The sequence below is a fragment of the Chelmon rostratus genome, chromosome 15 (assembly GCF_017976325.1).
Source record: "Chelmon rostratus isolate fCheRos1 chromosome 15, fCheRos1.pri, whole genome shotgun sequence".
Taxonomy (NCBI): Eukaryota; Metazoa; Chordata; class Actinopteri; order Chaetodontiformes; family Chaetodontidae; genus Chelmon; species Chelmon rostratus.
Genome location: NC_055672.1, coordinates 16,298,938 through 16,314,365, shown reverse-complemented (window position 1 = coordinate 16,314,365; position 15,428 = coordinate 16,298,938). Strand labels below are relative to the sequence as shown.

The 15,428-nt window shown below is 44.9% G+C and overlaps 1 protein-coding gene across 5 annotated transcripts in view; it reads right to left on the bottom strand.

Annotated features, from left to right (window-relative positions):
• akt1 (v-akt murine thymoma viral oncogene homolog 1) overlaps nucleotides 1-14,471 on the bottom strand; it is a 31,250-nt gene extending 16,779 nt beyond the window's left edge. Inside the window, exons 1-3 of one of the 5 annotated variants that reach the window (XM_041954452.1) lie at nucleotides 14,271-14,471; nucleotides 12,339-12,450; nucleotides 7,737-7,916 (exon numbers count right to left, since the gene is read on the bottom strand). In XM_041954452.1, coding sequence (XP_041810386.1) covers nucleotides 7,737-7,782 — 46 coding nt within the window. In that variant the 5' untranslated portion in view covers nucleotides 7,783-7,916; nucleotides 12,339-12,450; nucleotides 14,271-14,471. Of the gene's footprint in view, nucleotides 1-7,736; nucleotides 7,917-12,338; nucleotides 12,465-14,270 lie in introns of all 5 variants that reach the window. The other 4 variants (XM_041954451.1, XM_041954453.1, XM_041954455.1 and 1 more) reach the window with 4 other exon arrangements.
• Nucleotides 14,472-15,428: the final 957 nt, after the last annotated feature.

The window sequence follows — 15,428 nt, the reverse complement described above, 5'->3', positions numbered from 1 at the left end:
CTGTGAGTGGGGGGTGTGAGCGCAAGTGGAGTGTGTATGAGCCATGCGTGCTGTGTGTGTGCGCATGTGTGTGCATGGGAGGAGCTGTCAGGGCCTGATAGAGTGTCTTTACATGACAAGCAGCTGCTGAGGTCTGGGATGCGCGCTGGGCAAAGTGGAAAATAATGAACGGAGAACCGCTGCCAAACACAACAGAATTCATCTTTATTTGCCAACTGCTGCACGTCTCTGTGTGTGGACAGCTCCAGCCTGCCACCACCACGCCCTCTATACCCCAAACTGGTGCGCACACACAAGGTACGGTAGGAGAGAACAGGTTTGGCCACAGCTGTACATGGTGGAGCATCATCATATTTGCTGATGCACGTGTGTAACAAATCATAAGCACTGTGTGTCTATGCATACTACTTTGTGATCTGAAAAGGTACCTCAACAGAGTTTGCCAAAGAACAAAGCTAAATCTGTATCAAAGACATCTCTTACACACCTTTGACATCAAATAATCAAAGGCTTCCATGCACTTTGGGATGAACGTACTTAATCACAGTCAGACATTCCATTTCAGATGTTGAACTAATAAGAGTGTGTCCTCCAAGTTTACAAACCTGAACGTTTCACCTGACTCCTCAAGGACTTGTAAGATTGCAATATACATTAATGTTTTGTTGTGACACTGAAGCCATTTGGAAGTCAACCTTGCTTTAGAGGTCTTAACAGTACGGGATGCACAGGCAGGCTGAGGGGTCAATAAAAGGAAAAAATGTGGAAGGCTTTAGACAGAAGGGGGAGAGAGAGAGTGACAGAGGTTAGTTGCTGTTTCCGAGGAGCGTCCTGTTCTGTCCGTCTCTACGTGACAACGACAGGAATGTTGAGGTCCCAGCTGCTGTGGCTTGTTGGCTTTTAATAAGACACATCACGCAGCATTCATCGTGGGCCCCAGAAAGGAGAGGCCACAGTGTGTCCAAACTAACAGCTCTGTTGCAAGTCATCCCCTTCTCTACCTTCTCCTACACTGTCTCATTGTACTTTAAAGGATTTTAATAAAATATTAAGACCAATAATTTAGAAAGTTAGGTCCACCTTAGTCATTTGCCAGTAGATAAGCTATAGACACATGCACAGTCTCACACACACATGCACACAAACACACACAGTGAGTGAGAGGAACCAACAGAGGGTCAGACAAAATGTGCCTCTCAGTGCCCACACCCAGTGGTTGGACTTCCTGAGGGGGCTGCTGTTGGGTTTTGTCCCCGTCTGGCCATTCATGGCTTGGGGATGAGAGGAAGGGAGCCAGTGGTAACTGCATGAACTGTGTGTGTGAGTGTGTGAGTGTGTGTGTGTTTGTGTGTGTGTGTGTGTGTGTGTGTGTGTCTGAGTGGTGAGAATCGGATGAGAAGGGGGTGGAGGGGTAGGCGGAGGTTGAGGATTAGGGAATTAGAACTCCAAAGCGAGTGAGGAGGGGGGAGCGGGCTGCGCCTTTTGTTGGTTTTTCCTCAGCCGCCCCCGCCATCCCTTCGGCCCTTTTCTGCCGGGTTCTGCCTGTAGGCTGCAGCTGCGGCCTGCCACCCTGTGCCCTGCATCTCAATGAGCCACGGGCCGCCCGCTCCAGAGGAGAGGGGGCTCCCTGATGCAGGGGTCACCACTGAGCCCCAGCAACCACAACTCCACCCCACACCATCCCAGCTCTGAGCCACAGAGCTCTGAGCTGGTCTTCTCGTCCTTCCTGGACACCCATCTACCCGTTTGTCCCTGTTACTGTGACCATATAAGGCAGAACCAGGCTCACACGCCATCCTGAACTGTCCAGGAATTTGGGCTCCTTCATTTTATTCCCCTCCTCTTTATGTCTTCCTGACATCCCCCTCCTCGCCAAACCTCTTTTGTTGGCCCCTCTCTCTCCCATGCAGCTGGATGGGGGACTCCATTGCCAGGGTTTTGGCAGCAGCATCAACAGGTTGCGGGGAAGGGCCACCCTGGCCTCCAATGTAGCCCTCTCTGTCTCTTCCCCGTATCCTTCGCTCTTTCTCTCTGTCACTGCAGTTGCCGCTGCTACCCCAACAGGGAAAAAAAGCAAGGGGGATGGGGGGGTGGGGGTGCAATGGAGGCTGCCCCTCTTTCTCACGCTTGTAAGAAAGCCCTCACTTCTTCTCCGTGGTGAGTGACACCTGCTGATTACCATAGAGACACTGTGGGAAGTTCCCCCCTGCCACACTGCGGCTGAGATTTGCCCCCTCTCCCTGGGTAAACAAGCAGTCCATGGATTAGTTAACTGGGTTACTGCATATCAAACAAATAAACACACATTATTTAGAGCACATTAGTGCCAATGAACTCTCAATGACCAGTGTATGCTCTAATACTCTCAAACGAGTAAGGACTAAACTCCAGAGGATACATTTTTTCTGGAGACAGGTAGTCTCCAGCTGTTGAAAATGGTCATGACCAACTTTCTTCTGAAAGTATGACAAAACTGTGTGTGTATGGGCTCTGACGAACTTGTAAAATATGTTAACAGTGACAGAATAAGCTGATGTGGAGGACTAAACACATATCTGAGCATATAGTCAACTCTTAGCCTGCAGACAGCTGAGCATCGCCTTCATCTCTCTGTCTCCCTATCCTGTGCCAGTGTTGTGATTGATGTCGGAGACTGGGAGCTTTTTGCTGGTCCATAGCTGCTTCCGCCATGGGTCTGAGTTGTCAGCAGGGTCATTATCCTAGCAACAGGATGGTGGGGCTGTGGGTGAGGAGTGTGCGCTGGAAGTGGGAGAGGACCAAGGGGGGTTGAGCTGGTGGGGGCAGGCGGAGGCGGAGAGGAAAGAGGGGAGTTAATAGAGATCAGGAGAAAAGAAAGAATGCAGGAGTAAGAATGGATGAGAACAAGAGGAAACGACAGAGACAAAAAGGAAAGAGAGGAGCAGAGAGCGCTGCCGAGCACCACAGTTGTGGCGAGCAGGCGGACTCTGCACAGCAAAGTAAGCACACAGCGGGCTTGCCGTGAGAGGAGGCGAGTGGTGGAGGTGCCACCTCCCTCAGCCTCCTGGTCCCCCCCACCATGCCAGCCAGCCTGCCTGCCGACAGCTGCACCCCAGTAATTTACTTCTCTCCAGCACATTTAACAGGAAGACTGCTTCCCATTACCCGGGGCAGGGGGTCCGCGCTGACGGCCAGACACCCGGCCAGAGTGCTGGCTTCCCAGTGTGACACCCTCTGCTGCTGGACCCTGCCTACAGGGGCTCCATTCCCAGATCGGCCTGGCACTTCAACTTTCATTTCTGGTGATCAATTGGGTAGTGTCTGGGTATTTAATTACTAAAGTTGGAGTATCTGTTCTGAAGTTATTTGCAAAAAAGTTTTTAAAAGGTAATGCTAGATGCTTCATCCATTCAGCAAAACTACTAAATTATCCACCATCAAATAATTATATCCCCCAGTTGCTTCTAGGATTTATTTTCCACTCATCACCCTTTCATGATTGTTCACTGATCTTTAGAAATACTGGGGGGAACTCTTTAGAAGCTCTCTGTTCCTAATTTTAATGAAAAAATGTATCTATGCCTCTACCTGCACTCTCCAACATTATTTTATTTGTCACATGTTGGACTCAGTAAATGTGTATCTAGATGAAAAGAACATTACCATTATTGTATTGTATTGTATTTAACTTTAGTACGGGAAGGAGCCTGGGCAAGCCCAGCAGCAGAGCTGGCCTCCAGTCAAAGTCCTGAAGTCCTGAAACAGTCAGTATTGCAGCATCATGAGACATTCTTAATCAGGTGGGCCTGCTCTTTTGAAGAGCGTTTAACTGTGCAGGAAACGCAGCGTTCCCTTACTGAAGTCACTAATACAGAAAGAAAATGAATACAAATGTGGAAAATGCTGGCTGACTTATTGAAGATCTGTTCACCAGATGCACAAGACGCAGATATTCAGAAGATGAAAAAAAAAAAAAAAGAAAAAAGTTTCATCTACACAGACTACTGTGTCTGGCGTTTCACAAAATCAATGCATGCCTTTGCCTGTAACCACTCTGTGTCTCATGCACTTTCCTGGACCACCAACAAGGTCTTGCTTGGAGGAGCAGCTCATGGGTGTCCTTCAGCCGCATGACCAGCAAAGGAGCCAATCAGCTGCTGTGCTCCAAACCAAACCACGAGAGGGTCTCTGTGGCATGTCACACATAACATCCATCCGCTCTCCTGAGGCCGACTGGGTCACTGAGCAATGTTCTGGGAACATCACAAAGACGCTGCTCAACTTCTGTCTCTCTCTCTGCCCCTTCATCTCTCCCTCGCTATTTCTACTGGTGTGCCCTCTGCTTTCCCTACCTCTCTCACCCCACCCCTCCTCTCATGAGTTGGAGCCAGCTGAGCATGCTACCCAAATACAACAGTTGTTGCGGCCTTCGTTAGCCTAACGAAGGGGCCGGCTCTTTATACTTGTCAGGGAGCAAATGAGTCAAACAAACAAGGGCCAGGGAAGAGGGGAGGACAAGCGAGCGCTGTTCTGTTGAGCTTCACTGGGTTCTTGGCCGCAGCACTTCCCTGGAAACTAGGGAACCCACAATCTGCCTCTTTGATGTCTGATGATGCTCTGGCTTTGATGGAAACTTTGGAAAAACACACTCGCAAAAAGAAATAACATGCTGCTTGGTCTCTGTGGCCACTAGAGGCCGTAGGCACATTCAAAGTGTGTGGGTGCAGTCTAAAGGATCTAAAAGGGAAGTATCATTTGGGGACGCATAACAACTGGTTATGATAGTAACAACAAAGTTACAGTGCTTTTGCAAGCCTGTACTTGCTATGCGGTCGGTGCATAAGGGCACTGGGTAATGTCCTGCTGGCAGTCTAACTTCTGAATAAATATGCTTCACACTGTCCATACACTCAAACATTTGCATATGCATGTCCAGACGTACGCACAGGCTACCCCTGTCCTACTCGACTGCTTTGTCTTGCATTCCAAAACTGTCCTTCCAAAACAGACAACCAAGATAACAGATACAACAACACATCCCAGGCAGTGTCCACAATCCAGACACATTACTGCAGCACAAGGCTTAAGGAGAAAGTATGAAGGTGTGTCCTACAGAATGAGATCATTTCACTGAGTGCAGCCTGTCTGGAACAAATGCACAGAGCACTCCAAGGCTGAGAATCTGCAGCTCGAATGACAGATCAGCTCTACTGGAGGGTTTACAGGGTACTAAGGGACAATGCATGCTCTACTTTCTTCCGGGGGCCTCCACACAGTTTACAAGTGCATGCTGAACATGACTAATCAAACAGGAATCAAAGAGCAAGAGTGAGTGGCATGGATGTGTTCATCTGACGTGCCAGAGCTGCTGTGCTCTGTGCCTGTGATTGGCTCACAATGAAAACCATTCATCGTGTTCCACCATTAAATGGGCATTAGTACAAGGCACATTTTAACTGTACCTGCTTTTGTTAAGTCCAATACAAATGTATCTTGGTGCCAGACGGTGTCTGTGGAACACACACAAAATGTTGATGGAAATATGGAGGGCTATCTTTTGTAAAACATTAAATTGGTGTTTTGAGTGCACACATGGGAGTAATGAGCATGCTGAACACACTTGGAAGCGGTATAAACCATTTATTATTACGCCCACATGGAGATGTGAGTCACTTGGGTGGTGCCACCACACAAAAAAGCTCCACTCAAGGTGCAACATGGGATGATAGTGGTTGAGTGTGGGCTACCTGGCTGAGGTGATGGACAGCAAGTCAGGGCTACTGCAGGTTCACCTTCTGTGCAGTGGCTCTGGGGCAAAGACTGCATGACAGTGACGCGACACTAAAAGCCTTCCTGTCAAGGAGGCAGGTGGACGCCCTCCAATCAAAACACAGAGGCTGTGGGTGACATTTCACAGGGCACAGCTGCTGGGCTGTGACAGCATGCCAACTCACTATTCCTGAAGGGTTGTTTGTTTAGTGTGTGTATGAGTGTGTGTCACAACTAGAAGGGTGTCATTGCAAGAACTCTGTGTGTGTGTGAGTGTGTTCTACTGCCACACTATGACTGTTTTTCTACCAGTCACTATTTGACTACACTTACAGTTATATTTTACACTGGCTCTTCTTCATAAGCTTTCATTCTTATCGGCACTGCCAAAGGTGTGGAAAAATGGACCTGCGCCAGTTTAGTGTCACAAATGTTACACAGAGAAAGAAACAAGCATCACAAAAAACTGTGATGATGCACACAGACTCATGAATGAATGGCACGTAAGCCCAAACATTTTACTGTTGTGCCTAACAAATGCCATTTTTCTAATGTTCCCTTCCACAGACAGGATGTTCCTGTTCTCGTTTTTCCCTAAAGACAGACACAATAACACAGTTTACCTGTAAAGCCTCTGACACGTGAATTTTGCTTTACGTTTTTTTATGAATAGTTGTAGAAAATCCAAGATTGTGGATTACGTAAACCTCCATATTTATGTAAATTGCTTCCTAACTTTAAAGCACTTGTCTATAGTCACCAGATTATGTAAATGAAACACTACCAGCACCCAACGTTTTATCCTTTCAGTCACTGGAAGGACCAGGGTGTGTCTGCCTGAGACCAACTGAGCCAAACCAGGCTGACCCTTTCGTAAAACAGCAGCCCGTTATGCTCTAAGCCCAAGCCTTGAGGAGGGGGAGCGAGGGCCAACACACCACAGCGGCACACTGTTCCCCCTAGAGTCCCAGGAACTCTCCTACTGACCTGCTCCCATCACCTTATCCCCTGAGTCAGAGTCTTGGTTTCGACTCTTCCAGTAAAAGCCTGGTTCCTTGGCACTGGGCCCGGGAGCCTTCATTGGTTTTGGAGAAGTTCCTTATCCTATTTTGCCCCTGGTGGTGGTGGTGGAGGTGGTGGTGGTGGAGCGGGCTCCGCGAAACAGCCGCAGTTTGAAGGCAGAGTTATTATGCACACATAAAGCTGCTCAAAGCCAGCAGGTATGTGAGGAATGCCTCTTCGTCCAAACAACAGGACTCACGCCCGACACAGAGCCACGCCACGCCACACAGCGCTGTCAGAGCAGCTAAATGGGGGCCCACTGGGGACTCTGCAGCTGGCTGGCTCTTTACATTAGATATGTCGTACAGCCTGTTAAAAAACGGTTAGCCAGTGATCAATCACCTCACACATATGTCAATTGGTTCAAGCATTTCTGCAGCAGTTACAAACAGATGTGCCAATAGTGTACTACAGTAAATCCAAGTACCTCAGGAACGAATGTAATGAGGATTTGAGAAATATATGAACCATTAGAGAAAAATTTCAATTTTCAGAGCGTATTCAATTTATGTCCCAAAACAAGTACAGAAAAACTGCCATGTGCATATATTCTATGAAACCAAGTAACCAAACAGTGTAAATGCAGCTCCCCTACATGTATCAACAAGGGATTTTGAAATATTTGCATAACAAACATATTTTAGGCACTTTGCATATTTGTGTTCTTGGCCAGTTTGGTCAAGCCGCAAGTTTGCACAGTTGGGGTTTCTAGTACACGACGTGATGAGGACTATATTACATCTTGATTGACTTGTAAACGAGTACACAAAAGAAACCATATGACATAAATAATGAGGTGCATGCAGTAGTTATCTTTTTTCACATTGGTTTCAAGCACAATGTAACTGCGCTTCAATCAAAAATTATACTCTTCACAACTGCTGTTAAATCCAACTATATAGGACAGACTTTATCTGTGCATTTACCTCTTTTATGCAGCCATCCCTCCTTGACAATCACCACATTGGTCATGTTGGTGGGCAGGGTGGAGGATCCAGGATTCCCACAGGGAGAGACACAGCTTTGTTTCCCAAGTTTCCTTCACTCAGCCCTGTGCAGGAGCCTGGAGACGGGGTCCTGGGGTTTAAAGCCTCAATGGTGGTTACCTATTAGATGAGAAAGTTGAAAATTGAGGAGAGAGATTTTCTCTACTTGTCTGAATATTAACCCTCAGGTCAACAGTGGAAGAGAGGCAATAGAACTGAGCTTTATGGCCCAGTTAGTGGAGGATATGCTAAAACCGCAGTTTAGTCCCTTTCACATGTGGAACCTGCAACACTGCAAGGTTCAAATATCTGTAAGGCCGTGGTTTTTGGCATTCACAATGAAGTCTCCCCATATTGGAAAATTCCATACACACACACGACACAACCATGCCTGATAGTTTTTTCTACACAAGGCCTGAACAGCAGTGAGCAGTGTTAGAAAACAATGTCATAAAACAGGAAAATTAAGCACTAAATTAAGGATTTTAAAAGGATTTTGCAGTCGCATGGCTGCTCATCCTGATGGTTTAGCCCAGGGGTCAGCAACCTTTACCACTCAAAGAGCCATTTGCACCCGTTTCCCACAGCAAAGAAAACACTGGGAGCCACAAAACCCCTTGCATTTATGAAATCAATGAACTGCAGAGAAAACGAAATTACATTTCTGCATGCAACAAAAACATTTTGAACTCTGAAAAAATGACGTTGGGTTGAAGGTTCTTTCAAGTAAAATAATCAATGTCTATTTGAGTCCTTTTTGCATTTATGAAAAAAAACGGCGAAGTTAAATTATTCACCGGCAGCAAACCAAAAATGCCATCTCTCTGTGTGCTGTCATCCTTTTACCAGCACATGCAGTCAGCTGTCAACCTGACTAATAAAAGGACTATATCACTGAACAATCAAAAAATATGAATATATGCAAAATAATAGGCAATTAAAATTTGTATCATACTTGATTATTTTCTGCTCCTGAACCTCAGCGCACAGCATCTGCACATCAGGGTTGTATGCCGTCACCTTCATCTAAACACAGGACCGTAATCGCACGCGCGATGCTTGCTTTCAATAAAGTTCATGTTGGAGAAAACCTGCTCAAATACATATGTGGATCCAAAGATAGACAGGACTCCAAGTGCAGTCCACAGGGGGCTGCATCAGAGGGATGAAAGAGCTGCACGCGGCTCCGGAGCCGCAGGTTGCTGACCCCTGGTTTAGCCATATGTACGTTTTGGATCTTATTTAGATCTGATCTTATAGTGAATGTCACAACATGTCACAAACATGCGATTTCGTAACTTTATCCATTTTGCTGTATTTTTGTCCTGTTAGCAGGTAGCAACAGAGTTTAAAAATTCAGCAGTTTAGCAGTGGTTGTCTTTGTTTGTGCTGAGGATACCGTAGGATGTGAGTCTCTCAGGGGGATGGCAGGGACTACTATCCCACCTGCAGGTTTGGCTGAAACTTGGACTGGACTGGATGATGGACTTAAGGGCCTGAAAACAAAATGATTTCCCAATCGCCCTGTTCTGAACAGAGCCTTCCCTCAGCTGTATACCACACTGAAGTTCAACATGAACATAAAAGGCACTTGATTACTACTTTTTTGAAAAAAATGTAGACATTGATCATGAAATTCACTGTATCATAAATTTATGACCATTTTTAACTTAAAAAAACATGTAGTACCAAGCAAGGACCAGACACATCAAGGTAATCGACCTTAGCCAATAAACACTGCAGAGAAAACCTTTTGGAAATGTTTTCACAATTTACTCATTCACATCATTTCCTTCTTCTTTCCTTATGCTTAAGGAGTAATTAAATGTGAAATTCATTCCAGATTTGCTGTCTTGCATGTGTGGTAAGGCAGGCCTGGGGGGAAAAAAACAGACAGCCAATTTAATCAACCATTTTTGTTTTAAAACAAAATACAAACTAAGGATGCACTGATCCAATATTGATATGGGGTATCGGTCTGATACTGACTCAAATAGCTGGATTGGGTATCGTGACAATGGAGATGGTCTATTCAATTCAATTCGATGTTTACATCTATGTGTCTCTTTGCTCTAAACATTGCAAAGAATTTTGATTTCTATTCATTTTGAATGTTTTGTTTTTACCAAGTCATGTATTTAAACTACCTGTGTGAGATGTGGATCAATTTATCAAGTTTGTTTGCATTATTTTCTGACTTAATTGGGATTCAATATTTGTTACTCCGTCTTAAAGGTTTAGACTTGTATTTCCTGGAAAATTTTTTAGAAAGTTGCTAGTGAATGATTATTTATTAATTTAAATTTTTATCTGTGCAGTTACATGTTACAGTTTGGTTTAGAAAAGCAGTTTACATCAAGCCTGATGTTACACATAAAAGAAAGTTCCCAGTCTCGTCCATACAGTGAGGCATCCAACGTATTGATCAAACACTATTATAGGAGCGGTACTCAGTACCAGCAGATATCCAGATTCAGGAATCAGAATTGGATCAGAACTGAAAAAAGTAGAACAGTGCATTCCAAATAAATATAGTAAATTAATACAGTTGAGATTAAAATATCATATCACTAGATGAGGACTGTGATGAAGATGACGTTATTTGGTCCAAAGCTCCAGAACAGCTACTGTAATAAATGGACTCTAAGATAAGACTGTTTTGCTAACTGTCAAATGATCAGGATGATTTTACACCACCTGATCACAATATTCAGCTGCTACTGAAAAAAATCATCTGTTTTCCACAATTCCATGACAACTAGGCAAACTCCCATCTGCTGATGAAGATCATATGATATGATTGAAAGCTCCACAACAGCTACAACATGGCCCTCGGGGTGAGATTGTTCTGCTGACAAAATAAACACGTTGTGGGGTGGAGGCACATTGTTTACGGGAAGGATAAATAGATCAAAAAGCTTATAACACAAATAACATTTGTGCACTCTGAGTGTTGCTGTTTTCATTCACACCTGACTTGTGGTGGAAGCATTACAGCAAACCGCCACCACGATGTTCACAGAACAACTCAACAACAACCTAAACACACACGAAACAGAGATGGAAGAAAATGCTGTCACATTTACATAGTAAATGTGTTAAAGGGTCTTCAGAGAGATGTGAGGAAAGTGCAGCATAAAGTGCGTTAAAGAGATCAAGCTGAAGCAATAGCCTTACCTGTTCAAAATCAAGTCAAAACAAATGATAGAAGGCAGGATAAAAGTGCGCTAACAGTCATCTGATAGACCAAATGGGGCTGAATTCCATCACAGACTTATTAGTTATTCAACAACAGCACGTACTAAAAACCTGCAGGCTATCATAACCAAAACGCTTGACCTTTTGATTCATTCAGTGCTTCTTTATGATATAAAGACAGCTTTGAAGGCAGGGCAGAAGCAAAAGAATGATCAATTGCCATGCTTGTTCACACAAATGTCACATACTGTACCAGGCAATCTCTGACTATCGACTGAAATCAATTTGCCTGCTGCTGCTGCTGCTCCGTCAGAGTGAGGCCATCAAAAGAGAGCTCTGTTTGAGTGGCCTCATCCAGCTTACTGGCAGGGACAACAACAGGAAGTGGATGTGACTATTGACAGACTACGAGTCATATCAGTACAGCCCCAGGCTCAAATACATCTGTCAGTGAATGTGCGGTCAACACGCCTTTTACTGACATTCTGCTCACTTCCATCAATGAGCAAAAGTGAGTTTATGAGAGCACGGTTTATTTTTGCTCAGTGTCTTTGTTTATTGCGCTGGGGTTGTGGTGCTTGTGTCACACAGTCGTTGGATGTTGGAAGGATCTTGGAGAGGGATTTGAAAAAAGCAAACTGAGCGCTATTCAAACTAGGGATCACACAAACCGTTGGATCCCTTCGGCATCTTAGTGTGTACTCTGCGACAGAGACACGCACACATTATATACACATTGGGATACATCACACAAACAAACTCGAGCGCACACACCACAGCCAAGAAAGCAACACATGCACAAGACCGGCTCTGGAGCCACAACAGAGCGCTGCTGTTTTAATGGGAGCGACCTGTTGCTACTGCGGCCTGTGTGGAAAAGCTGGGCTGCTGCCAGCGCTGCAGCCAGCAGCCACTGAATGAACCCAGTACCCTGACAGTCGGTCACATGGTCCTCAGGCCTCTGGGCCACCGCCTGCCTGCCTGCCTGCCTGCCTGCCTGCCTGTCGAGCTTTCAATCATTCATCTTTCCTGGCTCCAGCTCCAGGGGCCACCCCATTCAATGCAAATCAGTGTCATGCAGCAAAGATGCTACACACTGAGCCCATCAGTGGGACACAGAGGACAGTCCCATGTCTTTATGGCAGGAAGCAGAAAATCAGGCCGACATCACCACACTACTTCCTTCATCTCAGATCGATAGATACAAGTCTGTTTATGCTCTATTTACTGCTGCTGCTTGGGTAAACAAGCGAGTCGGCAGCTGGTTTTATGGTTACAAATACAGAAAGTTACACTCAAATATTTAAAACCATTAATTGAAATGCGAACATCAAACACGCTCACCTGTTGCTGGAAAACAGTCCCTGAAGCGACGCTTGGTTTGTGTTCAAATGCCACAATGGAACCAGTACGAGTGTGATCTACTTCAGAGTGCCAAGTTCCTCTTTCAAGTTCCCTGAAAACACATTGCTAATGATAAGAATATTGTCAGTAGGTGTAGCTGAATACCAAACCACAGCAACTGTAACCATCAAAGCCGCGCAAACTCACAGCTGTAATCCTGTGATGACATGTAGAACAACCCCTTTATGACTCCTGTTAATGTAATCATTTCTTTGCTGTTCAGACAAGCCATGGACTAAATGATAGATCACAAAGCTGGACTTCTTCAATTATGTACCAGATCATCTAACGACTCATTCTGTCCTTTATAAAAGGATCTGGTTAGCACACACAATGAGACCTCAAAGCTCTGGTCTATCGGTTTGTTGCAAATCAAATGACCTTGCTGCTAATGTGAACGACCAGTAAACTACATGAATGAAACAAGTATTTCAGGCTGTAGCGTTCTCCGTTTCGTGACACAGACTGTGAAAGAGTGTGGTCATGTGATGCTGACGGTGGGCTACCATCATTAGAAGTGTGTCCTCCTCAGTGATTAATGCAGCTAAACTCCTGTGGCGCAGGCAGGGGGACGGGCACAATCAGTCTGCCTGTGTACAGGGACGACGATTTCAAACAACATTCCTCAGATTCTGCATGCAACTGGTGGCACATTTGCGTCAAAGGGGCTGTGAAGGGATTGGGTGGGAGGTGACTGGTATTTTCTAAATAGAACAGGGGGAGCCAAGCAGTCACTGGCTGCATCATTGGGCCAGCTTGTGGCGTCTTCCCTGGGTCACATGGCAAGTCTCCCTGCGTACACACACTGGACAGACAGTAGTCTCATGACCGATAAAAAACATTTTGACACTAAAGGCGTTACGGGCTCAACATGCCCAGGGACAATGTTCTCTTTCCAGACTATACATGCACGTGTAACCCCTGGGAGACAGACACATCAGAAAAGGAAGGATTATCTCAAGTTGGACATCTAAAGCTCTGACTCTTGCATGTCCGTTAAACCTGTGCTGCTCAGATGTGCAGCTAACAAAGCTTTTCATTTTGCCTCCCACCACATCACTCTTCAACAATAAACCTTCTTGACAAAATTCCTGTAGTTATGATTTATGTAGGCGGGATGAGTGAGGACAGTAAAACCTATCACCGAAAACGTTACACACATGCATTTTGCAATTGCACTGATTACAGGGTAGGAAAATAAGAATACAGCGCTACCTTTTCTTTATGACTTCCCTGGTGTCCAAACTTTGGACCTAAAGGTGCCTGGGCCCCATTTTAGGAGCCACGACAGGGTGGCATCAAGTCAACAACAGAGATGGACAAACGTTACGACTTCGCATCACTGAATGTGAACGCACCAGTGCTACAAGCAACAAGCTAGCAGAGCTAACGGCCCAACGTAAAATTACTGTCTGGCAAAACATTTCTCCCTCATACAAATAAACAAACGCGGTGCTAAGTTCATAACAATGAATGAGCCGCTCTTTCGTTGAGCTCATTTGTTTTCATTAGCCTGTTGGGCCGCAAAGTGCAAGCAAAAAGCAACTTTTCTCGTAGAGGTGAACCGTTTAAAGTAACATGACTGCAGATATTTTGGCCTGAGGGCTGTCTCAAAAGTGGTCATTGTCAAAAATGAATGGTTAACATCTACGCTGGGACTCGTTGTCGTTTGTGGGAAAACAACGACGCGTGTAATCCACCACAGGACGTTTGTAAGCTCTTGACTTCGCTGCTAAGTAACTTCTACAGCGAGGTGAAGTCAGGAAAGTACCTCATTTCAGGTTTGCATTTAGCGACAGAAAGGATATGGGGCCTAGCAGGGCAGCTCGGGTGAGAATAACCGCATCCCATGTAAGTACAATGGGGACCTACCCTGTCTAGCTGTCGACCTCTTGTAGTTAACCATGCGAAGGAAGCGCGGACATTTACCTGGACAGGAATTCAACAATGTGTCCGTCTCATTATAGTGAGCTGTTTCGGCGGTATATTAAGTTGATAAGTCCTTCAACAATCTGGACAAAAGTGCTCTCATTTACTCCGTTTCTTTGCCTTTCTTCCACTACACCTCCCAAACGCGCTGTCTGCAATGCCTCTGTGGCAGCTTGCTCTCCCGGGTCCTAAAGCCGACCACTTTATGAGTCACAGTCATAGGAGGTGGAGTAGGCTGTCAGCCTCCCCATTGAAAAAATCCTGCAGTGTGCTATAGGGGCTTATTAGAGGCTGCATGGCCTTGTTGAACTCTGCGTTGAGTTATCTGTGCCGGTGGTCTCCAAAACGAGGTCCCGGGACCTGCAGAGGCCCCTGTAAGCTTTCCAGGGGATCCTCAATACAATGAGGGGTATGTCTGTTTTTCACTTCCTGGAACAATCACATGAAATGTACAAGCCTGACTTTTCTTTTTTCTTTTTCTTTTTTCTTTCTCTCTTTTTTTCTTTTTTCTTTTTTCTTTTTTTTTTTTTTCAGCTGTGCATTCATGATTTAATTCTGGTACCACATGCTGTACTGTGAGTTGTGTGTTGTGGGGGCTGCAACTGATTATTATTTGCATTATTGATTAATCTGCACATCACTTTCTTGATTAAATGTTTGGTCTGTAAAGTGTCAGGAAATTATGAAAATTTGAAAAATGCTCATCACAATTTCCCAGAGCCCAAGCTGTTATTTCAGGCCCAAAACTCTAAAATATTCAGTTTACTATCATAAAAGAAAACTAACAAACTTGCACATTTCAGGAGCTGGAATCAGTGAATTTTGGGTATGAAGTTATTATCAAAATTTATTTCCAATCGAATAATTAGTTATTTGACTAACCAGTTCTGCTCTAGGTGTAATCATATGAAGTGCAATTTACTTATGTCAAAGTAGCAATATGAAAACACCCAAGGCAGCAAGAAAATTGGCCCACATTTTACTAAAACATACAGAGTTCATTTGAAAAATGCTAAATAAAAATATCACCACCGTAAAACAGAGTAGAAAGGAGGGTTTCCAAAAGGTTAAAAATATATATCAGCAAAGAAGTGCATGCAG